This window comes from Amphiprion ocellaris, chromosome 17, assembly GCF_022539595.1.
Source record: "Amphiprion ocellaris isolate individual 3 ecotype Okinawa chromosome 17, ASM2253959v1, whole genome shotgun sequence".
NCBI lineage: Eukaryota > Metazoa > Chordata > Actinopteri > Pomacentridae > Amphiprion > Amphiprion ocellaris.
The window spans coordinates 4937277-4960307 of NC_072782.1; the positions used below are offsets into that span (position 1 = coordinate 4937277).

Genomic DNA, 23031 nt, shown 5'->3' on the forward strand with positions numbered 1-23031 from the left:
ATCTCTCCACAGGAAGCTGGTTTTGTCTAGATGTGGTGAGCAGATCGCTCTTAGTATGTGTTATACACATCTGGTGTTTTGCCTCAGGGCCTACTGAATTTAACCCATCTTCTTCCTAATTACCAAATACTCTGTTTTATTCCTTATCATTTACATCTTTTAAATACAGTTAAATTAAGGTTTAACTCTGCCAAAGGACAAACCTGCATGTAGAAACAAATTCAGTTTACATCATTAAATTACTTAGGGATGTAAATAAGAGATAAGATCAATAAAAACAAGCATCTCTTCCTGTTCCTCCTTCCTCTTTCTCTGCCTCATGTCCTTGTCTCTGCCCTGAAAGTAAACATGACTTTGGAACCATTAGACTACAGGGCTTCATTTATTTGTACTGCACCACACTGCAGAAGGAAAAATCACATAGTTTTGTATTTATTCAGGGGTTTTTCTCTGTTTTTCAACTGCATTAGCCTGTATTTCTTTGATAAATGTAATTACTCTGCAGATAATAATTAAAAATGAAAAAAAACATATTCTTACTGGATTAGGTTAGAATAAGATTGTATATGCAGACACATATGCATATTTAGAATATTCATACATTTATTATACAGTCTATGGTTGAAAATGATTTATCATACACAGATACAATTTGTTCTTTTACATATACAATTTGATTTATTGCCAAAAAAGAAACATCTGTCATGATTATCTGAACTTAATAAAAAGAACGCAATCAAAGCAATTTTTGAATAAACTCATTTTATTATTGTTTAGCTGATTAGAAGGTGGTTGTTATTAAATTCGGATGGTTATTTAGTTGACATTTTAGTGATATCCAGTCATTTTTTAATAAGTGATTGTTTCCATTATAAATAATTCTGGAATTTGCAAAGGCATGATCATTATGAACATAAAAACATTAGCTTTTTTATTTTTAATGAAAATGTGTGCAAGATATATCCCATGGACTTCAAAAGTTCCTCAATTATCTGTTTACCCATATGGTTTTTTGTTGTTGTTTTTTACTTGAATTTAATGCATGGACTGTGTATTACTGTAATAAATAAAGTGCGCATTTGGGAACCTCAGCGGAGATGTCGGTTGTTGCGCAGAGGAATCAAATATCAGAGAGGCGAATCCCTGCTGCCTGTCTGATACAGTAACGTCCTGTTCTTTTCCACAAGTGAGGAGGAGTTTATGATTGTGCTTCCTACAGCCTCTGATGGGCGTTTCCTTCTAAACTTCTCTGAAAGGTGTGGTGAGTTTGGAATACTGTGAAATTCCTCGTCTGACATCAATCCTCCCGTTTCACTGAGGTAAGAAGAAGAAAATATGCAGTTTTCTCACTTTCTCACTTTAGATCTCCTTCTATATTCGATGTTTCCTCTTTTCTGATCCTTTAGGTTGTAGTCGTCGTCATTAAAAGGCTCTTTTTCTGCTGTTTTGTTTTCGCACACGTGTCTGCTTTGACAGTCAAATGAAGATAGTTAAAGTGGAGGATATTTAGGAGAAAAACGCAGCGGGTTAGGCAGTGATATCCGAATTAGATATAGGCGGTTAATTGAAGGGAAAAGTTGCAGAAAACCTCTCAGAAGCAGAAATATCAAAAGATTATATTACATATTATACAGTGAAGCTGTTGCTATTGTGACTTTCTCCTTAGTTTGAAACTTCTCTACAACCACAACAATGTCTGATGTTTGGGTGAGTAGTTAGACACAATTTGTGGAGATGAACTGTATCATAGGCTTAAATTTAAGCATATTTGTTTTATGTGCCTTGTAGGATGACTTGGACCTGCTCTTAGACTCTCCCTCCTCGCTCACAGTGACAGTAAGTTGGACATAATCTTAACTTTAAAGTGTGCAGGATCTGTTAATCAACACGATAATAATAATAGAATAACTTTATTTATATAGCAGCCTTAAGAACAGCGTTCACAAAGTGCTTTGACAGTTAAAACATACAAACACAGAGACAATCAAACAAGCTATAGGAGACAAGTCAGAGAAGTCAATTAAAAATAAATAGTAAAAATGACAATAAATTAAATGAATCATTAGCTAGATTAACATGCAACTCAAACAAGAGAACTAGGCAGTTTGAAAATTAAAGAACAAGATTGAGCGTTAAAATTAAAAGTCAAAAAATTAGAGAATTTAAGAATTGCAGAGACAACATCACACCAAAGAAGCAGGCAGCTAAAAGTAAAATAAAACTAGAGAGACCATCTAAAATTAACTGGACATAATGTAGAATAAAACACTCAAAATAATTAAAGCTAAAAGTAAACCTCACATAAAAGCATAATAAACTTTGCACAGCAATTTTGCACTTTTATATTTATTTTACAAGCCACTTGTACTGGTATTGTCTGTAGTGTATTTTTCATTTTCATTTTTTTTCATCCTTGTATATATTGTAATTATTATTGTTATAACATGTGTTTATTGCAGCTGTAACAATGTCAATTTCCCCTGGCGTGGGAGCAATAAAGGATCTTATCTTATAAAATAATAAATCAAACTCTGTATTATCTACACATTTTAATGTCATTGTTTGTGAATGATTTCTTACTGTTATGAGTGTGTTTTTGTGGTTCCCAGTCAAACACAAGAGGAACTGTGAAGGACAAGGCAAATTTCAAAGTGGACGAAGATGTTTCCGCACTAAGGAAAGCCATAGAGGGGCTCGGTAAGCTGATAGGTTACCATTAATAACACATTAACACAAATATGTAAAGCATTGCAATCATATTTCACTGAATATGCACCGGTGCCACATCACAATGTATGATGCAAATGGAAGTAATTTTAGATTATTGTTTGCATACAAGGATGGATAAAGTTTAGCAGAAGTCTTTTTGGTGTTGTCTTCGTAGGTACAACAGAGAAGACGCTGATTGAGGTGTTGACCCAAAGAAGTAACGCCCAGCGTCAGCTCATCGCCAAGGCTTACGAGAAGGCCTCAGGAAGGGTATGTGAATAATTTACCATATTACTTTCAGAGAGAGAGAGACACAAAGTGAGATTCTTGTCGGTGAAGTAAGATTGGTATTTCTCCATCAGAAATTAGTAGATGACCTGGAGGGCGACACTCATGGAGACTTTGAGGACTTGTTGGTCGCCTTGGTGACACCTCCCGCCATCTATGACTGTCAGGAAGTTATCAGAGCCATCAAGGTGAGATTTCAGCTGCCTTCGAGATAAAATGTTGCTTATTTCAACAATCAGAATAGAAACAAAAACACTGCAATAAGAACTTCTATATTTGACAAGGAGCAAAGACTGTTTCTTTGTCTATACATACTTGATTTGCTCTAGATTTGTTTGGATTCATCCTGTCTTCCTGTATTTACAGTTTGGCCTTGATTGTTTATGTTTCATACATGTATATTAACCTGATTTTCAGATTGGAATGCACTTTTGTTTAGCTCCATTATCACATTATGATTCACTTATGTATGTAACCTTCCACATGCAGGGTGCAGGAACCACAGAGAGTACGCTGACGGAAATCTTTGCCTCCAGATCCAACAGACAGATCCGTGCCTTGTCTGAAGCCTACCTGGCAGGTAAATTAACTCAAGGTACAGTAAGGAAACTGGCGGCTGTTCATGATGTAATGCGTCCAATTATTGTGAAATTCTGTGCATTTTTGTTTCACTACAGAAACTGGAAGATCAGTGATTCATGATCTGCAGTCGGAGGTGTCTGGAGATTATGGCAAGGCACTGCTCATCTTGGCTGAGGTACTGTACATTAAATTAAATGTGCTACAGGAGGGCATTCCCAACAAACAAGAACCAGACCCACAGCAGTTATTTATTGTAGTCAGCAGGCGGTGCACATTCCTGACGTATCTCAAAAATATGCAAGGATCAAAAACACAGAAATTCCTTCATATCCATGGAATCCACATAACAAAAACCCTCAGAGAAAAATGGCTTTGTATTCCTTATCTACACCAGCAGCTGGAGATTATGTAGTCCTATTTAAGTACAGGCTAATTATTCAGTTAAAGGGTTGCTTTACTAAGAAACATAAAAGGTTTAAGATCTGCGTTTGTCTAAACTGGTAAATTGTAAGGATATTAAAAATGCCTTTCAAAGAGGCTCAAGTGTATTATATTTTTTATTTGTATAATGTTGTCTTACTTTTCCTGAAGTTGGTGGACACTAGTGACATTGGTGGGCAGTTTAGTGAAGTTGGTGGACGCTTTGGTGAAGTTGGTGGACATTAGTGATGTTGGTGGGCATATTGGTGAAGTTGGTGGACATACTGGTGAAGTTGGTGGACATATTGGTGAAGTTGGTGGACATTTTGGTGAAGTTGGTGGACATTTTGGTGAAGTTGGTGGACATTTTGGTGAAGTGGGTGGACATTTGGGGGGAAAAGATCTCTTTGTCAGACACGTCCACTTTGAGCAACACATGGTAGATTGCTTGTTCTATCATACTGTCTGAAATGATTTTTGAGACTACAAATGGTGGAGTTGTGGACATTAAAGTGCTCTAACTGATATGGCAACATCCAGCATGCCAGCAACCTGTTCTTGTCTTTCTCTTATCATCTGTGGCATTGTGTCATTTGAATAAACTTGCATTTTAAGGAGGCCTTTTTCAGTCACTGGTCAAAGAAGTGTCTGTGTTCTGGTCACACTATCTGATCTCTGTCATTTAAACCCACATCTGATGAGGGTGTGGATTAACCAGTCTTACAGCTTGAAAAGAAAAAAATCAAATGATACAGAAATGAGATTATTAACCGTTTCTCTGCATTGATATTTTTGTTCAGCATATGTTCTTGTGTTTTTCCTCACAGGGGAAGAGAGACGAGACGACCAATGTGGATACTGCCAAGGCTAAGGCAGATGCTAAGGTACACTCTCTACATTTGGATCATTCGTTATGTGGTCAGACCTTGTGTTTTTTTTTGCCTCTTTTTCAAGAAAATTGAGGTCTTATATAAACACTTAAATTTTCCATTGACACAGAGGACAACCATTAAGGCTATAGTGATCATTAAAACATTACACTTTTCAGCATTTTTACAGCAATTCTTAACATTTCTAGCTTGACGTGACACATTGCTGGATTGGTAGGCATCCGTTGCCTCAGTTAACACACCTTACTCACTGATGCAAGTCTGAACCCGTTCACACTGCACACGATTAACATGTCGAAATCCTCCTTTGTGTTGCATTACGTTGATCTGTGTGTAAACTGTCGTTATCTGTTTGTTTAATGGCATGATTCACCTGCTCTGAACTTACTAGTGACAGGACATGCTTTTATTCATTTATGGTCTACTGCCTTCCCTAAGTAAATTCATTCTCCTTCCATACAGGCCTTGTATGAAGCAGGAGAGAAGAAATGGGGAACTGATGAGGAGAAGTTTATTGACATTTTGTGCCACAGGAGTGTTCCGCAGCTTCGGCAAAGTGAGTTGATCGCTGATGTTTACTTTGTCCGTAGACGTTAATCTAATAACTGTAATGTAAAATAAACAAGATTAGGAGTTTATGGTTGTGCTAGCAGCTCTGTGAGGCTACTGAGGGAGAGTGGTGCTTTGAGCTAAACACTAATGTCAGCATTTCTCACCATGGCAACGTGTTGATGCAAAGCAGTCATGTTAATCATGTTTGTTTAGCCACAATATAGCACTGCATCAGTCTGGGGAAGTTTGCTAGTAATCACTAAACACAAAGCAGAAGTGTCGTTAGATTAAGAGCTATCTAGATATAAAGCAAAGTAATAAATACATCAAACATTAGGCCTGATGATGGCACTAAAAGTTTAGTATTTTATTAGGATTCATTCCCTGGTCACCATTAATACTTCATGGGAATCCATTCAAAGGATTTCAAGGCGTTAAAAGCCGGAAATGTCCACCTAATGATGGTGCTGAATCTAAAGTCATAAAATTCATCCTCTGGGCCGTTACCTGTCTGAACCCCAAAGCAGTGGGTTTGAAAGGCATGTAGTCTTCAAAATAATTACCAAAATTATGCAATTTATCAGAGCCAGAAACTGAAAGAATTGTCAGATTTTCAACTCTCTGTCAGCCCTTGAACTAATCATGTGTCCATCAGGACATTCCATCAAGAAAAAAAACAAATGTGATATATTATCAAAACTACTTTTTTTCTGCATGTATCTTCTACATAATGGCTTGAACCTGATTTTGTGCTTCTTGGTGCAGTGAAGAATCCATTAGCAAAAGTGTTGCGACCGATAGTCACACAATAGACAGAAATTCATTTAGGATGAACTGCAGGATGTGCTTCTACAGAGTAAATAGGAGGACAGGGTGGAAACAGATTAAAAATGTAAGTACTAAAATATCTGTAGTGTGTAGAACCACCTTTAAGCACTTGGTTAAAGGTTTTGTAACAATCATAGAAAAAAACATGTTTTAAATCATTTATTGAATTATAACTGTGTTAAAATGCACAGAGGAACTTGTATGGAACATGTCTCTCTGCTGGTTGTGCTGTTTTCATAAAGATACAGGACTTTATATTGCAATGAAAAATGAAACTACTGTTAATAAAAATATGACAGGAGCGAAAAACCTCAAGAGACTGTTTGGGGGTACAGAGGGTTAAAATTAGTGCAAGCTTTAATAGTCATCCATCCAATATTTGTGCAGATGTTTCAGATGTGGACAAAATAATGGATTAAAAAAAACTATTATTCTATTCCTGTTTTGTTTTTGCAGCTCTGATTGAGTACAAGAATATCAGCAAGAAGACTCTGCAGGAGAGCATTGAGAGTGAGATGTCTGGAAACTTGGAGAAAGTACTTGTGGCCATAGGTGAGAAAAATGTCACATTTTCTTTTTGCTTCTGACCTTTACTTTAAAAACTCATCTATTTTTTTGTGTTGCATCTTCATCATTATTGCACATCTGAGGTCCATTTGGCATAAAACTTATTTTTCTGTGTAGTCAAGTGTGTGAAGAATGCTCCGGCGTACCTCGCTGAGAGGCTTTTCAAGAGCATGAAGGTACGTTCTGTCATTTGTCCGTTTGTATCATGACCTTTCAAACTCCGAAGCCCATCAGAAACAGCTGCCTAACTAAATCCTCATATTGTTTGGTTGCACATTGTCCCTTTTTAGTGGCTGTATTGGTCACCAGTAGCTTGGAAAGGAATGTTAAGCCATGTTTTATAGCCGCTGCTTTGACTAACATGAGTGGCCTGGTGGAAATGTGGCAACGGGCTCTGAAGCAGATAAACAAAAATACACGTGAAAGTGCAGACAGAGGGAAATATGTTGCTGCAGGATATTGTACAGTATGAGGAAGCAGCAGTGTCTGAGGTGAATCTTAATTTATTGAGGATCAATTTGTGGCTTTGAATCCCCAAAGTACTCTGAAATCACAATGCCTTGAAAGGTATAGTGTTTGACTTTTAATACAATTAGTATTTCTATATTTTATAATTAGAGGTGTTTAGTTTATAGTAAGTTTTTTAAGAGTATATAGTAACCTTTAATGTTACTAACCTGCCTGTTTTGTCTTTATCTATCCATCCATCCATCCATCCAGGGTGCAGGGACCACAGAGTCCACTCTGACCAGGATACTTGTCAGTCGCTCAGAGATCGATTTGTTGGACATTCGAGCAGAGTACAAGAAGCTGTTTGGATACACCCTCTACTCCCAGTTAGAGGTCAGTGCACATGTCTAAACTTAACATGCTGGTTTGGTATCTATCCATGATACACTGGACAAGAATTTTGTTGCATGATTACCATCAGAGGACATTTATTTAGATTTATGATGATTTCCTGCTCTTCTGTCTTCCATGTTTTTGCAGTCTGAAGTGTCGGGTAGCTATGGCGACGCCCTCAAACATCTATGTGGCCAAGATGACTAACTGCTCCCGTGTTGTGAAGTGCAGATTTCCCCCAAGCAGATGGGAAGAATTCCATCTAAAAACAACAATGACCAGTGACTAGCAATGGCTGGAACTAAAACATCTAGAAATGCTTTACAATGTGCATTTCCACTAATGTTCACTGAAGTTTGGAAGGTATTAAATTGCAGTTCCTTGCAGCTTCGCATTAAGACTCAAGAAGAAGCTGCTGAATGTGTTTTTGTGCTTTTAAAATAGTTTGTATTCCACGTTTATCCTCTAATATACTGTAAACAGAAACAGCCCGACAGGAAATAAAAATACTTTCTTCAACTATTTGATGTGAGAAAAGAGATAAAACATGAAACAGCAACGTTTATATAAAAAATACTATTTAATGGATTTGTTAATGTTGCTGTAACCAACTCCTAAACAGGTCATCAGGACTTTGTCGCCTCCTTTCCTCTCGTCTTCTAAAGGCTTCTGGACCTCGATCTTGAACATGATCTGGAAGAAATCTCTAATGTGTCTGAGGAACTCGATCCTGAGGAGAGAGAGAGATTTTATTATGAATGCATCATTTCTGTTTGTATTTTACACATGAAAACCCCAAAACAGTCAGGATCTATTCCAACTGTCAACAAATATTCTACAATAATAGCACAGTGTCCATTTTAAAATCTCTTATACATATTGGTTTCAACCTTCTAACTGGAAAAAACTAAAAATACACAAGTACGCTGACTGTATTCATCGTTACCTGAGGAAGATGAAGAGTGTATTGTGATGGCACTGCCAATCTTCAGTTATCATAGTACTGTACTTGGGAGGGACACAGCACCGGTACCATGATAACTGAAAATGGACAGTTCATAGTTCGCTCTGCATTCACCAAGACGTCTCGTGCTCAGCTGCTTTTTACCTTTGCATTTAAAAGGCTTTGTAACGTAATACACAGATGTGCATCACACCTTCACTTTAGTATGAACTGACAATGTAAACAACCATGTGAACACACAGCTGGACGAGTCCCCCGATAATGCATGAGATCCAAAGCACATGAGCGTTTTCTATAGGGGAAAAAGGTGATTGAAATCTGCTGCATTTAAAGAAAACAACTGCACGTGGCATTTTCTGTTCACTTTGCAGAACCACAAGACTGCCTCAGCTGTCTTCACTGCAGCTTATTTGTTCTCAACTGGTGTGTTCTTGCAACCAAAAAGTACATGGAGTGAAGACTAGTTCATAGTTGGGTTTTTTTTTGGAAGTATAACAAACCCTTGAGTATTAACCCAGTAAAACCCACTGTTGCAGAAATACATCAGTTTTATTTTTTTTATTATTATTTTATACACACACACACACATATATATAATTTTTGCAATTTTTTTTCTATACTTTGGGTCTTACAGGGTTAATCACCAGTCATTTATTTATTTGGAACTACTGTCTAGACTAGTAGAAGAATAACCGAATGCAGGCAACCTTCTGCATTCATCATCTTGACATAAACTTATGAATAACCAAAGGGCCTGTTTGTAACGTTCAGTGGGACAGAGCGGTCTGCGTGTGCGTCAGGTAGGGAATAATCACAGCTTACGTGTACGGGGAGAGCGGTCCGAGCAGAACCTTCGACACATCCTGTTGGCCAAGGGTCATCAAGAGCAGCGCCAGGCTCTGATTGGACGAATCCACGCAGCCACCCTAAAGCAGACAAAGAGGAGGGGGCACGTGTTTCAGTCACAAAAACAACAGCGAAATACGTCATAGAGGTGGAAATGTTTAGAAAGAGATGAACCCCGTGACTTTGGGATTGACCGTGTCAGGTCCACCGCTGATAGATCCTGATCCAAACCAAAAACAAACATTCACCTGAAGCTACAACTCCTAGAAAAACAACTATTAACAGCTAACATTGTATTTCAAAATGCATTTTTTCACAGGAGAAATCAGTGACAGAACTCAATTTCTGTTTGGCTGTTGGTTATTTTTCCTCAGTTAACATTGTGGGTTTTTTTTTTTTTTTTTTTTTTTAATCTCACACTTTCGTCATTCATCCTACTCAGCTCCCTACAAAGTCTTTCTTTTCTAAAGGCTTCCTTTTCCTGATTCTTCTGAATTTCTAGCCTTTGCCAATGCTCCCTATTTCTTCTACACAAGATATTTCGAGGATAGAACATCCACACGCTGCATCCAAGCGAGGACATACCACTGCCGTTACTCCACAAGACTTATGTGTGATTTCCCAAGATGTCTCTGTAGCCGGAAACACCCGAATATATTTTATAAACTGAAAGACATTTAAATTGGCCATCCAGTTTGTTTTATTGTGCATCTATTCTAACATGTGGCCCAGTCATGCAGCGTTATGGCTCCGTGACAGTTTGTCAGCAGGAATATGATTCAATTAAATAATCATATCACTGAAACAATGGCAACATTGTTTTTACTGTTGAACAGATTTTGCTTTTTACATTCCTCCTCCAAGGGGATAAAATTTATCAAACTGTTCTAAAAGTAAATTCAAACAAATACGTCACAGCTTGAACTGCGCAACCCGATGGACACACCACCCAAACCACCACGATGAACTTTTATCATTTCACTTATTTTACTCAACTATGACGAATTGATTTTCCCTATTTTGACATGTTATCTGTAATCGTCATTACTTTTAATTACAAATGTGTACTTTCTACTGTTTAGATAAATTAGTGATCTTTTTAAGGACATTCTATGAAAGAAATCACACTTATCTGCCTCCAGTAAAAACTCCTCACTGCTCATTAGGGCCTCGGAAATCTATTTTGAAGCTAAAACTACTCCAGTTTTTTTCCTGCCTTTTTACTTCATTGTAGTACAAACTCCCATTTCTAACCAGTTTCACCCACAGACGGTTGAAATGTCCCAAGAGGCCGACCACCAGCCGACCACAAGGCCTCGCGGAAAAGTCCCTTGAATCCTTCGAGCGAAAGGAAATTGTTTCTCAACAGTCAAAAAAAACAAACAAAAAACCCCAGCATAGACACACTGAAGCAACTTCCATGATGATCACATAAACCTGTAAAACTGTTTGACACAAAGCTGAGTTGATGCCAACAGGGTGACAGAAAAGCATGTTTTTACTTTTGTTAGCTCATCCATGAACAATCCAACGGGTTAACGTCATTCTGAACAACAGCAAACCTGACATGTCAGAGAAGTTCACAGCGTTAAATAAAAACTACTGGACCGTTTCCTCAGATTCTGAATATCTGACCACCTGCTTTGTAACCATTACTATGCTATACGTTTTCAGATAGTAACAAAAATATATGACAAAAGTGAAGATAATTTGCAACGGAAACATTTCAATACTTACATCAGCTCCTGTCTTGTGTTGATGTTGCTTCCAAAAACAAAAAGTCCATGGAGTAGCTTTGGTTTACTACTAGAAGACTGTACTGATTAACCAGAAAACAAACAGACTGAAAACTACAGAGCTCCGCTGCCCTTTAATGTGAATCGAGAAAAGAAAGTCTTATTTTTTCAGATTTCAAAAATTAACTATTCCAAGAGTCACAAGTCCATTTTGCTCTGGTGTAATCCTTTGTCCTCACTCTGCCCTCCTGCTGCAGTTAGCTATTAAAATCAGCTGTTATTCAAATGTTGTCAGGTTTCCACACTTAATTGGTGAATCTACCTTCTATTTCCAGCAGCTTTAGCTCTTTTAAAAACAGGAACAAAATTATTTTAAAGGTTTTCTGAACCCACCACCCTCTAAGACAGCTAGAGAAAGACGTTGGCTCTGCACTGCTGCTTGGCGTAAAGAGGATGCATCCAACAATATTTCTCTTTCAGAGTTAATCAGCACTACCCTGATCAGCTAACTGGACTCACATGGCTCCTATAAGAGAAGGATGAGGGGCTGAGCCATGTGGGCGCAAACTGAAGTCACAGAATCTCATTGTACATTTTCTGTTGAGGCGGTTCTTTGTCCTGCAAGACTACATGAGGTGATCTGTGTCTGCAGATACCACACAAATTTAAAGATATGGGCACACAAAATGTGATATTAAAGTTTTTAGTTTTTTTTAAAGAATTCCCAACTTATCAAGATGGTTTCAACAAACAGACTGAAACAGTTAAAGAGTTAGAGTGTCGTCAGTCAGACGTTTGGCCTTCATTGTAAGTAGGAGTCACACAAAGATCAATATTCATTTAAGTCATTTTGAAGTAAACATCTGAAAAAACGGTGTAAAAGATAGAAATAAACTAAATGGGAAACAAATTAGGAAATTCTTACAATCCCGATAACTTCAAGTGAAATATTATTTCATTTCCTGTTACATATTAACTGTAGTCTATTAGAAGAACTGTTTTTAGATACAGGGGGTCCTCGGTTTACAGCATCCTCGACCTACATTGTTTCGTTGTTACGTCAGAACTGGTTACGTGGAACTAGTTGGTGAGCGGAGCGGACGAATACGTCATTAGGTGACGCTATAAGAAGGCTTTGTTTACATTCGCTGGTTGTACGCCACCTTGCATTGTGCTACATTCGTTAACTTTTTGCTCTTCATTATGGCTCCCAAGCATGATCAAGTAGATCAAGCTGTAAAAATAGTGCAACACATTCTGTTATCTTCTTGTAAAATGACTCATACATTCATGAAAGTCGTTGGTATTCATGACTTTTCCAAAGAACTGATCGATATCTTGATGCATGCAATGGCTTTGTTTACATTTTCGCCGGAGTTCCGACTTACGGCGAAAACTGACTTACATCGGGCCGTAGGAACAGAACTTCGACTTAAATCAAGGACCCCTGTATTTGTGAAAATTCAGTTTGAACTCAAAATGGCATGTTTTTAATACCAGTTTTATTCAATGTCATTTTTTTTCTTGTCTTTCTTTAAATTGTTGATGTATTTAGGTATTTATTTTATACTCAACTCTTTGAGGCTCCATACATTCAAATACACAGAATGTGCACTACTCACTGTAGAATGGAATAAAACATTTACAGCAATATCTTCAGAGGTCTTACTTGTTTAGCATTTTGTAGGCTATAAATCATGTGAGGGATTAATAGTCTTCATCACTGAAGGCTTTAACATGTTGTTTCCTTATAATCACACAGGCCCAACCAAAGCTGACAAGACAACAAACTCCTTCCACATGCAAGTAACACTTACATGACGGCTTTATCAAACAAACTGTAACAACTATCCCGGTGAAAATAAGAAAATAGACGATCAAACTGTCTGAATCTAAATGGAAATACCCTTTAGCTTCGTTCTACATGCTGGTTCTGCCCACAAACAGTTTCTCAGTTGAATTGCAGATGGTAGTCATTACCGGGGAATGTGGGTAAACAAGAGCAGCGAATGTCATTGTTGATGGGATTCTAATGTGTCAGGTATTCCCCAAGAATGCTGCTTTTTCCAGCAACAGACAGCAAATTGATTCTCCAGCCTTCTCCAGTGTCGGACCAATTAAGAGCTGCTTTAACTTTCAATGACGGAGATTTTCCAGCAAAGTAACCAAACAGCAACCAAACCAGAACCAACCAAATGGAATTATGAGCGAGTGAAACTTTAATATCAATATAAATATTTTCACTATGGACAATCCAAACAGTACAAGGGTTGGAAGGAAGGAAGGAAGGAAGGAAGGAAGGAAGGAAGGAAGGAAGGAGGGATTCATGGATGATGGATGGATGGAGGTGGGACGTGGTTGAAAAAATGTATCTAATTAATTAGAGGCTTTGTAATTAATTAATCGCAATAATCACATTTTTGTCAAATAGCAATATTTTACACAATAAGCAAATCAAATCATTTTGGTTGACGACTGAATTGATGAATAGACATCTACGTGAACTTAAACAACAAAAATGTTTGTTTCATTTACATTCTGTCTGCTACATTCATAGATTACTACAAACTCAAAATGCAATTATAGCTATTATGCTCAACTTTTTAAGATTTTTTATAAACTCAAGCACTTTTAGTGTCTTAGGTGTTGAAAGGTTTGGTGAGCTGCTGAGTTTAGTGTGAATGGAGATTTTGCAAACTTTACCCAGTCAGGATGCTTATTTGGTGCCGCAATTTACAAAACCACTTCCTTATCGCTCACTTCTGTCTCATTTTGGACAGAATGTGTTCGAGCCCACATACGGGGGTCTCAGCGAGAGCTTATGTTACTCTAAAGAACTACTTCTCAGCGCTGACGTTATTTGAGACACAGCAGGGGACACACAGATCAAGAGTTTGCGATTTAGGCATTTTTCACATTATGCAAAAACAGGAATTCTAATCAAGCAGGAATGTATTCTTTGAACTCTTATCAGACTTGCAAAAGAATGAGCAGAAAGCCACCTTGCCTGCGTGAATTATGCAAATTGAACAGGACAGGTTTTCTGAATGGCAGTTGCTTTGTACATCAGTTTAGTGATGAAAGCGTTTCCTCTTGCAGTATTAGAGCCACTGAGGCATGAAGAAAGCACAGGGGACGACAACGGAACTGTGAGTTTTGTTTGCAAATCCACACTGGTTTGAGTAAATTAAAAAAATAAGGTAGTATTTTTTAAAATAATAACATACTCTCTGCAGACTGCAAACCAAGCCTTTCTGTGTTGGATCGAAACAGCTATGGAATGTTTATAAATACAAGGACTGTTTTTGTTCACGTAAAAAACTTGTATAACTGGATACCTAGAGCAAAGGTGAGTCTAGGTGAAGCTAAATAAACATTATCATTTAAAATTCACATTCAAGGCCAAAATTAATTCTGATCCCAAGCTGAGACACCTGATATAACGCATCTCAAAAACCACATCACTAACACGACTGAATGTGTGGAAGGTGTTCACGTTGTACAGTTGTATGCAATAATACCAAAGCAAAAATCAAGATTTAATTCATCCCACCATAGATTCTCGATTGGGTTTAAGCCTGAAGATTGTGATGGACCTTCAGGCTTTTTTCACTAATCAAGCCTTTGTTGATTTTGATGTGTGTTTGGGGTCATTGTCTTGCTGGAATGTCCAATTATTCTCAAGCTCAAGGAATCTGAGCAGCACGTAGACCTAAGAACATTGCTGTGCTGGAGACCATTGTCCATGAGGAAGGAGCTAAAATTCCCAAGGAGCTGCCAGAAGCTTGTTAGAGACCATACCTCCCGTCTACAGCAGGTCACTGCAGCAAAAGTACTAAACATACAGCCTCATAGGGGCTGAATAATCTTGCAACCTGCTTTTTGTAAAAAAGTTGAAATTTTGGATGGATTACAAATGAAATCTTGATTTTTGCTTTGGTATTATATTTCAATAAACCAGCTGTTCACCTCTTATATTGGGTTGTCCAAAAATATCAGTGCACTGATATTAGTGGCCCGATATTGCCATAAAAATGTAATATCGGTCAATATCGTTATCAGGTTTTTTTGCCTATCATAGATAGGTAGACCTTCATTGTCCTGAAGGGGATATTCGTTGTCACAGGCACTGTCAGGTACATAAAAAATACACATATCATGAACAGTTAGACACGGGACAATAGGACAACACACATGCTGGTGAGAGAAGGGTGGCAAACATTCTACAGGTGATTAAGAGCAGCAATGACGGAGGGGACAAAGCTTTTGCTGAAGCGTGCCTGTTTCCACCTAAGAGTCCTGTACCTCCGGCCAGAGGGCAGCAGGGAGAAGTGAGTGTGGAGGGGATGGTATCATGAAAACTGATAAAATAATGCCGGATTTGTCGGCATCTACCGGACTCATAGAGGCAGGGAGAGAGGGAGTGTGTGAACTGTTGTTTGAGAGAATTTTTTAAAAATGGCAGAAATATGGCATTTTTTTCCATAACTTAAGTTGAAGTAGTTTTCTTATTTTGCACAGACAATGTTTACATTTGGAAAACCTTGTTGCATCTGAGAATGCATCCAATGGGGCATCACAATAAAATTAGGCATGATGTGTTAATTCCACCACAGGAGATTTGTGATGTTACCTAAAATTAGGTAAACAGCCCACATATATCGATATCGGTTGATATCAGAATCGGAAATTGAGAGCTGGACAATATCGATATATCGATTATTGGCAAAAAAGTCAATATCAGACATCCCTACTGTTATATGATTTATTAATCACCTGCAGTTATAATGTTGCTCATTTTGCCAGAATGTCAAAAATATCAGGGGGGCTGAATAATTCTGCATGCAACTGTATTTGTGGCTATTTTCTGAGTGCTTACCCGATGCACCTCCTCCAAAAGCAGCTTGGCACAGTTTCTACCGAGGTCCTCCGGCAGTACGGGGTCTCCCTGCCCCTGCGGTGTGGATGACATCTCTGCACTGAGGAAGCAGCCGTTCAGTGTCTCCGCCACCAGCGTCAAACCAAAACCTGGGGACCTGCGGGAAACCAACTGGAATTATTTAGTGTCTTTCCATGAGACGTATCTGAATACCTACAACTTAGCAGCTAATAAATGTACACTGAGATACCCACTTTCCAGAGTTTGCTCCCTTCATGTGGTCCGTGTAGATGTAGATGTCTGGGAGGAACTGGTTGAGGACGCTCCTCGCTGAGTCCACGATCCTGTTGGCCATCTGAGGAGAAACTCGCACAGAATATCTGAGTTCGTAACGTCAAGGATTTCCAATATCCAATCATGAGTTTGAGGTTTAGTCAGCAGTCTTCCCCATTAATAGGCCGATATATTAACTGTAATTACACTATTTCAAAAGTATTTCAAATAGTAAACTTGAAATTAAATATCTTGAAATTTTTTGAGCTGTAGGCCAAAATGATCAAAACACAAAAATGCCTCAAACATTTTACTTTAATGAGTTAAGAACATATTCAATTTTCACTTTCTTAAATGACTGATGCAAAAATATTACACTTTTTCCTCAATGTTCTAATTTTTGGAGATGCACTAGTATATTATCAACACATTTAAAATCAAAACATTACCGGGTTCTTCAGCTTAAGACAGACAGTGGAGCTGAAAGGATTGTGTGAGTAATTGATTAATCAATTGGCTCAATATCAAGGAACTATTGTGATTGGAAAGTAATTTTTACAAAAGACACCTCATTCGAAGTTCTCAAATGGGAGGAATTTCTGCTTTTCTTTTTCAAATCCTCGGAAAGTGAATATAGTCAGTATTTAAACTGCAGATCAATATTATTTACGGCTGTCACAGTGCACTTTGGGACCTGGTGAGCAAGAGAAATTAAGGTTTTTCACAATTTTTTCTGCTACTTTTCAAGCAAAATCATTAATAAACAATGAAAACAATTGTCAGCTGCTGTTGCCAGTTACATGGCAATTCAGTATTCATATCAATTTTATGGAAAACTGCAAGCCCAACAAGGATACGCTACTCCTCTGATCCGTTTGATCTTGCCGGGCTCCGTCAGCTGAACTGGTTTGATGCTCCTCCGGACTGGACATTTGAAGACCACCTCTCCTCCCCCACCAGGTGCCATCCCCCTCTTCACCACCTGAGGGAGCAGCAGCACAGACAGACTGAGACTACAGAAAGACACGCTGTCTCTATTTGCAAAAACTTCACCCTGTCAGCAGGTTACAAGGAGGTCCTCACCTTGATATCAAAGCCCTCTCCATCAATCCCGAACTGCTTCATCAGAGGGATGGCCGCGGACTTCAGCAGGTCGACCTGCAAGAAACGGAGAGTCTAAATCCCGAAACGAGCTTCTGTGTCGGCGGAGGGTTGGAAAATGTCAACTTCCTCGCAAAAGAACAACAGGGCAAGGCCCTAACAACAAAAACAAATTCTCATCACAGCAACAAACAGAGATGCTGTTCACTGTTTCCATGACAACAGCTCTCTCCAATGCCTCCAATTCATCAGCTCCTTACTGCTTCCTTTTGTCTGGTGTGTTGACATTACCCTCTTTGAAACAATGCAGCTCATAGCAAAGAACCTAAAAAAAGACGATGCAGCGTCTGACGACTTGCTATGACAACATGTAAAAAAAAAAAATTAATTAAAAAAAATGGAGGTAAAGGATGAGAAAGAAATTGGTGTCACAGGGGGAAAAACGAATGTCAGAACACTTTTCAGGGTTTGAACTATAAACTTGTTACAAAAATGTTACTATAAGAGTGAATTATTATGAAAAGTTCTGATTTAAAAGATAAAAACTCCTCTTGTAAAACAGCTCAACTATCATGTAAATGTGCAATAGAGGGCTGTGTCCATATGGCCCGACTCGCTTTACCACATTTCTTTGTAGTGGCATGGTTAAGCTCCCAGTTTAATTACGAGCTGGCTCAATCAAAATTAAGCGAGAGTGACAATATGATTAATTAGAAAGTGATTATATTACTGTTGGGTCTGTGGGGTCGTTGGTCACTCCCCTCAGAGTGGCCTTCAGGGACGTCTTCATGAACGGAGCCAGCATGAGCAGAGCCTCCAGGTAGTATCCGATGGAACGCTGTGGGTTGCAGTCGTGTTCTACGGAGCCTCCATACAACAGGCCGGGCTGGTAGAACAACACAGTACCTGGTAAAGACAGAGAGTGAGTCTGTGACATGAACGGCAATATTTTCTACAAAGCATCGACGTTTGCAGTCCTGCTATTACAGCTGCAACTAACGATTACTTCTGCTGTTGATCAATCTGTTGACTGTTCTGCTGATTGGTTAGTTAGTTGGCAATTAAGTGTTTTTTAATTCTATTTTTTTGATTATCTTGAAGGCATGAGAAGAGGATGCTGCTGATACAAATTCATTTCTGATTAAGGATCAATAAGGTATATATTCGATATTGTATTCTATTGTAATTCATCAGTTTTGTTTATAAAATAGGAGAAAGTTGCGAGATGATGTCCTCTAATGCCTCATTTGGTCCACAACATCGAAGATATACAGTTTGTTGTCATAAAGGAGTGAAGAAACAAGAAAATAACAAAAACTGAGAAACTGGATTCAGACAATTTTCGATGTATTTTTCTTGAAAAAATGTACTCAAGATCTACTAATTAGCAAAATAGTTGGTGATTAATGTAATAATTTAATAGTTGACAACCAATCAATTGCTCTTTCCAGCTCTATTTGCTACGGAAAACAAAAAATATTATTTGTAAGGAAGGTTTCCATTAGTCAGTTCAATCAATTAAGATTAGATCTGGTGCTAAAAAGAGGCAGAAATAACATACAAATAACACTGAACAAGAACATACAGCTTCGGAAATAAGTATTATTCCACAGCAACCACTGTTGAGCCTGAATGAAATCGTGGCAACTCAAAAAATGTCTTTCATGATCTAATGTGAATTTAGATTTTTTTTTCTTCAGTTTAATAACATTAAATTTTAACTCACGATTACTATTTTAAGTAATATTTCCACTCTGTTCATGACTTGAAGAAAATACTACAATTAAATAACCACTATGATGCAATTCAGTGAAAGTCTGTTGTACAGATTTTGTTAATAAAGTTTACACTTAAGAGGTGGGCTAATACATTTTTGTAAAGCTGTATTTATTTAAAATGCAAAATACATACAACTATAATACTGTTTCTCATTTTTATAATAAGATTGTCTTTAAATTGCACAAATCTGAAATCTTAACACTGTTAGTCTTTGACAGCTATTAAAAACTCCACTGTCATAGATGCACCTCAAACTAGATTCATTTTAACACTCACCTGTTTGATTTATTTCTATTCTGGAGCCATTTGTCACTTTGTCCAGCAGCCTGATGAAACTGGCCTCAAAATCTGGAGAAAGCAGCAGAAAATATCATTAGAAAGTCAAAGAAAATAGTAAAATATACACAGAAAAAGTAGGTTTTCTGAAAAATAAAGCAAGTTCTTCCAACTTTGGTTTGTGTCACCAAGTACTTTTGAGCAAAGTGGAGGTTTTTTTATGTTTTGAGTGCATCGACAAAATATCTGGGTCAATATATAAATGCAGGACTTTTCTTTTTTTTTTTTTTTTTAGCATAGTTGACATTTTTGCTGTTTTCAGGCCTAAAATCAACATGGTAGCCTATAATTAAACACCACATGGCATTTTTACACAAAGATTCTTCTAAATATTATATATACAATTGAGTAAAACTGAAATTGAAAGTTATTTCTAAAGATATTGTAGTAAACCTGTTGACTACTTTATATTAAATAACTCAGAAAGCCTTGGAGTCTGGCCTGAGTCTTTTCTTCAGGAGGAAATGACATCATGTGGAGCAGGTCATGTGATCTGGAATTAACACACTTCCTTGAGAGGTGTTTTTGTAATGGGGAACTTAGTGGAAAGTGATTTCTGGGACATAGATACAATTTGTTATTTTCCATATAAAATTTGATTTATTGCCAAAAAAGAAATATCTGTCATGATTATCTCAACTTAATAAAAAGAACACAACCAAAACATTTTTGAATAAGCTCATTTTATTATTGTTTAGCTCATTAGAAGGTGGTTGTTAATAAATTGGGATGGTTATTTAGTTGACATTTTAGTGATATCCAGTCATTTTTTATTAATAAGTGATTGTTTCCATAATAAATAATAATGGAATTTGCAAAGACATGATCATAATGAACAGTAGTTTATTTACTTTTCGTGAAAATGTATGCAAGATATATCCCATGGACTTCAAAAGTCCCTCAGTTATATATTGACTCAGACAATTTAGAAGTCATTTTGGACAATTTTCTTGTCATTTTCAACAAGTTCTATGTCAGCTCGGATCTTTTCTAGTCATTTTGAATCATTTTTGTGTCTTTGGGATAATTTTCGAGTCATTTAGGACAAATTTCATGTCATTCTGGACTAATTTTCCATAATTATGGATCACTTTCAAGTCATTCTGGACAGATCAATATATAATTGCGGGATTTTTTGTAACATAGTTGACAGGAATCATAGTTGACATTTTAGTAATATTCAGTCATTTTTTTTATCAATAAGTGATTGTTTCCATATCAAATAATTATGGAATTTGTAAAGACATGATCATAATGAACATAAAAACATTTGTTTTTTTACTTTTAATAAAAATGTATGCAAGATATATCCCATGGACTTCAAAAGTCCCTCAATTATATATTGACTCAGGGTACTTCTGACGTATGCAAACATAAGTCACTTAACTAATATAAACTAAACCTTTATAAACAACACTTTAAGGCTTTGGGGTGGCTTAACGACGACACAACTTAGCACAATTATATTTATCTTCCACTTCACACAACTTCCCCATCAGTTTGTTTGTTTATGCTATAATTTGTTGGGGAGGGAGCATTAAAAAGAGGGACGCTATTTTAGAGAGACTGAGGTCCTGTATTGGGTAGAATTCATCTCTTTATAACAAAATGGGGAAGAGTGATACATTTTTGGGGTGTTCAGTGTAGAATGAAATGAACAGACTTGGTTAAGGGATTGGTCTGCCCAGGCATAAAAGAACCCCCTGCTTGCTGTGCTTTATTCATTTCTGTATCCGGCTATTTAGTTATTTTTTGTTGTTGCTGCTGTGAATTGTATCTTGGACCCACTATGACTGTAATGTATATACTATGGTGAACTCTTGTCTTGTTTTATCTGTGTTGTGTTTTTCCCGTTCTGAAAAATCAATAAAAAGAATGTTTTTTGTAAAAAAAGAAAAAAAAACAGGGACGCTGCATGACTGGACAGACTGGTGAGGAGAGCTGGCTCAGTGGTGGACACAGAGCTGGATTCTCTGGTTTCACCAGCAGACAGAATGACCCTGGAGAAGATTCTCTCCATCCTGGACAACACCCAGCATCCTCTGCACAGGACCTGTGATCAGGTAGAGGAGTGTGTTCAGTCCAGGCTGCTGTCTCTGAACTCTTTTGTCCCCCACCAGACTGTACAACTCATCACTGAGTGGTCAGGGGGATCTCAGTCAGGATCCCATTAGGACCAATGTGACTATAGTATGTCTACGCACCTTATGTCGTTTAATACAACTGTTTTCCTACTACCTGCCAAAGTCACTTTAAATTACTTTAACTTACTACGCCTTGAAATATGTAAATATTGCACATTGAATTTTAATTACATTTAGTATTTCTGTAGATTTTAAAATTATTAGTGCTTTGTTTACAGTACTGTACAGCAAGTTTTCCAGAGTATATACCAACCTTTAATGTTAATGCTACTAACCTGCCTTTCTTGTCTTTTTGTTATATATTTTGTTGTGCTGTAAGCTGCCAGACACTTGAATTTCCCTCGGGTTTAATAAAGTATCTAGCTATCCCTCTATCCATTCCCCCCACCTCCGCCTCCCAACTGCGTAGCTGCTAGCCCCGTTAGCCTCGGAGCTAACTGCGACGCCACACGCGGAGCGAAGCCGCGACTCACCGCGCAATCCCGGGTTGTCCTCTCTGCTCCGGACGCCTTTAATCTTCACCCGCTTCCCGCTCAGAGTGGCCAGGACCAGCCGCTGTCGGAAGAAATTGCAGCCGTCGTAGGAGAGCCCCTGGCTGGCCATGTTATTGTTGTTTTGTGAGTGGCGTCAGTGAGATCCACGTGTGTTTGGTCCAGGAAGTGGGAGAGGCGAGAGTACGGCAGCCGAGGAGGGTCACAAAAGCGGCGTTTGTGTTTTTCTAAAAGGCTGCGTTTGCCACATTGAGGTACTAGAGGGCAGCATAGCCATTCATTAAAACTAAGAGGGCGTGACTGAATAATGAGTCTTAAAGGCACAAAACTGAATATAACATAAACAAACGGGATTACAACCAAACATATGTAGGCATTTCAACTTTGTTTATTTATGCTTTAGAAATAAGATCATACTGCAAATAAAGTCTCCCAAACTGATTGATCGGTTTTAAAATGGGCTTCACAGAGTAATAATAGCTTAAACCAAAGCTTCTCTGAGCTGCATGCATGCAAACATGTATGCAGATGTGATTTAATCATTTGCAAACGCTCTGAAAAATGTTTTTAAAGGCTTAATATCGGAGCGCAGATTAGTTGTCCACCCCAGCCTGTCTTCAGTCTGCAGGTCTGGCCGCTCAAAGGGATCGAGGCTGGGAAGGGATTAATCACCTTGCCAAACAAGCTTTTTTTCAGCCAGCAGACCAATTATATAACCGTGTTATACAATAAACACATATTCAGCGAAGCTTTAAACATTGGCATAGCGGAGGAAGTTTCACTGAATGCTGCAGAAAAGGAGG

The 23031-nt window shown here is 37.9% G+C and overlaps 2 protein-coding genes across 2 annotated transcripts; one reads left to right on the forward strand and one right to left on the reverse strand.

The window, feature by feature from the left end:
- Positions 1–1206: 1206 nt before the first annotated feature.
- On the forward strand, positions 1207–8201 carry anxa3b (annexin A3b). Its single transcript, XM_023294423.3, has 14 exons — positions 1207–1319; positions 1667–1707; positions 1789–1836; positions 2610–2697; positions 2885–2979; positions 3072–3185; positions 3487–3577; positions 3675–3754; positions 4827–4883; positions 5352–5445; positions 6726–6821; positions 6954–7012; positions 7557–7679; positions 7827–8201. Exons 2-14 carry the CDS (start codon positions 1693–1695, stop codon positions 7884–7886), a joined length of 1020 nt encoding a protein of 339 aa, XP_023150191.1. The 5' UTR covers positions 1207–1319; positions 1667–1692; the 3' UTR covers positions 7887–8201.
- Positions 8202–8240: 39 nt separating this feature from the next.
- rcl1 (RNA terminal phosphate cyclase-like 1) lies at positions 8241–22415 on the reverse strand. Its single transcript, XM_023294422.3, has 9 exons — positions 22211–22415; positions 19534–19605; positions 18209–18384; positions 17461–17535; positions 17235–17359; positions 16359–16484; positions 16105–16261; positions 9466–9569; positions 8241–8409 (listed from the first exon to the last, which is right to left on the reverse strand). The coding sequence occupies exons 1-9, from the start codon at positions 22338–22340 to the stop codon at positions 8256–8258; spliced, it is 1119 nt and encodes a 372-aa protein (XP_023150190.2). The 5' UTR covers positions 22341–22415; the 3' UTR covers positions 8241–8255.
- Between the last annotated feature and the right edge of the window lie 616 nt (positions 22416–23031).

Coding starts and splice junctions, on each gene's coding strand:
- anxa3b (XM_023294423.3), top strand. Junction 2,698..2,884: donor GAAAGCCATAGAGGGGCTCG/GTAAGCTGATAG, acceptor TTGTCTTCGTAG/GTACAACAGAGAAGACGCTG. Junction 3,755..4,826: donor CACTGCTCATCTTGGCTGAG/GTACTGTACATT, acceptor TTTTCCTCACAG/GGGAAGAGAGACGAGACGAC.
- rcl1 (XM_023294422.3), bottom strand. CDS start 22,340: ATGGCCAGCCAGGGGCTCTCCTACGACGGCTGCAATTTCTTCCGACAG. Junction 19,606..22,210: donor GGACAACCCGGGATTGCGCG/GTGAGTCGCGGC, acceptor TGCTTTCTCCAG/ATTTTGAGGCCAGTTTCATC. Junction 16,262..16,358: donor AAGGGAGCAAACTCTGGAAA/GTGGGTATCTCA, acceptor GGTTTCCCGCAG/GTCCCCAGGTTTTGGTTTGA.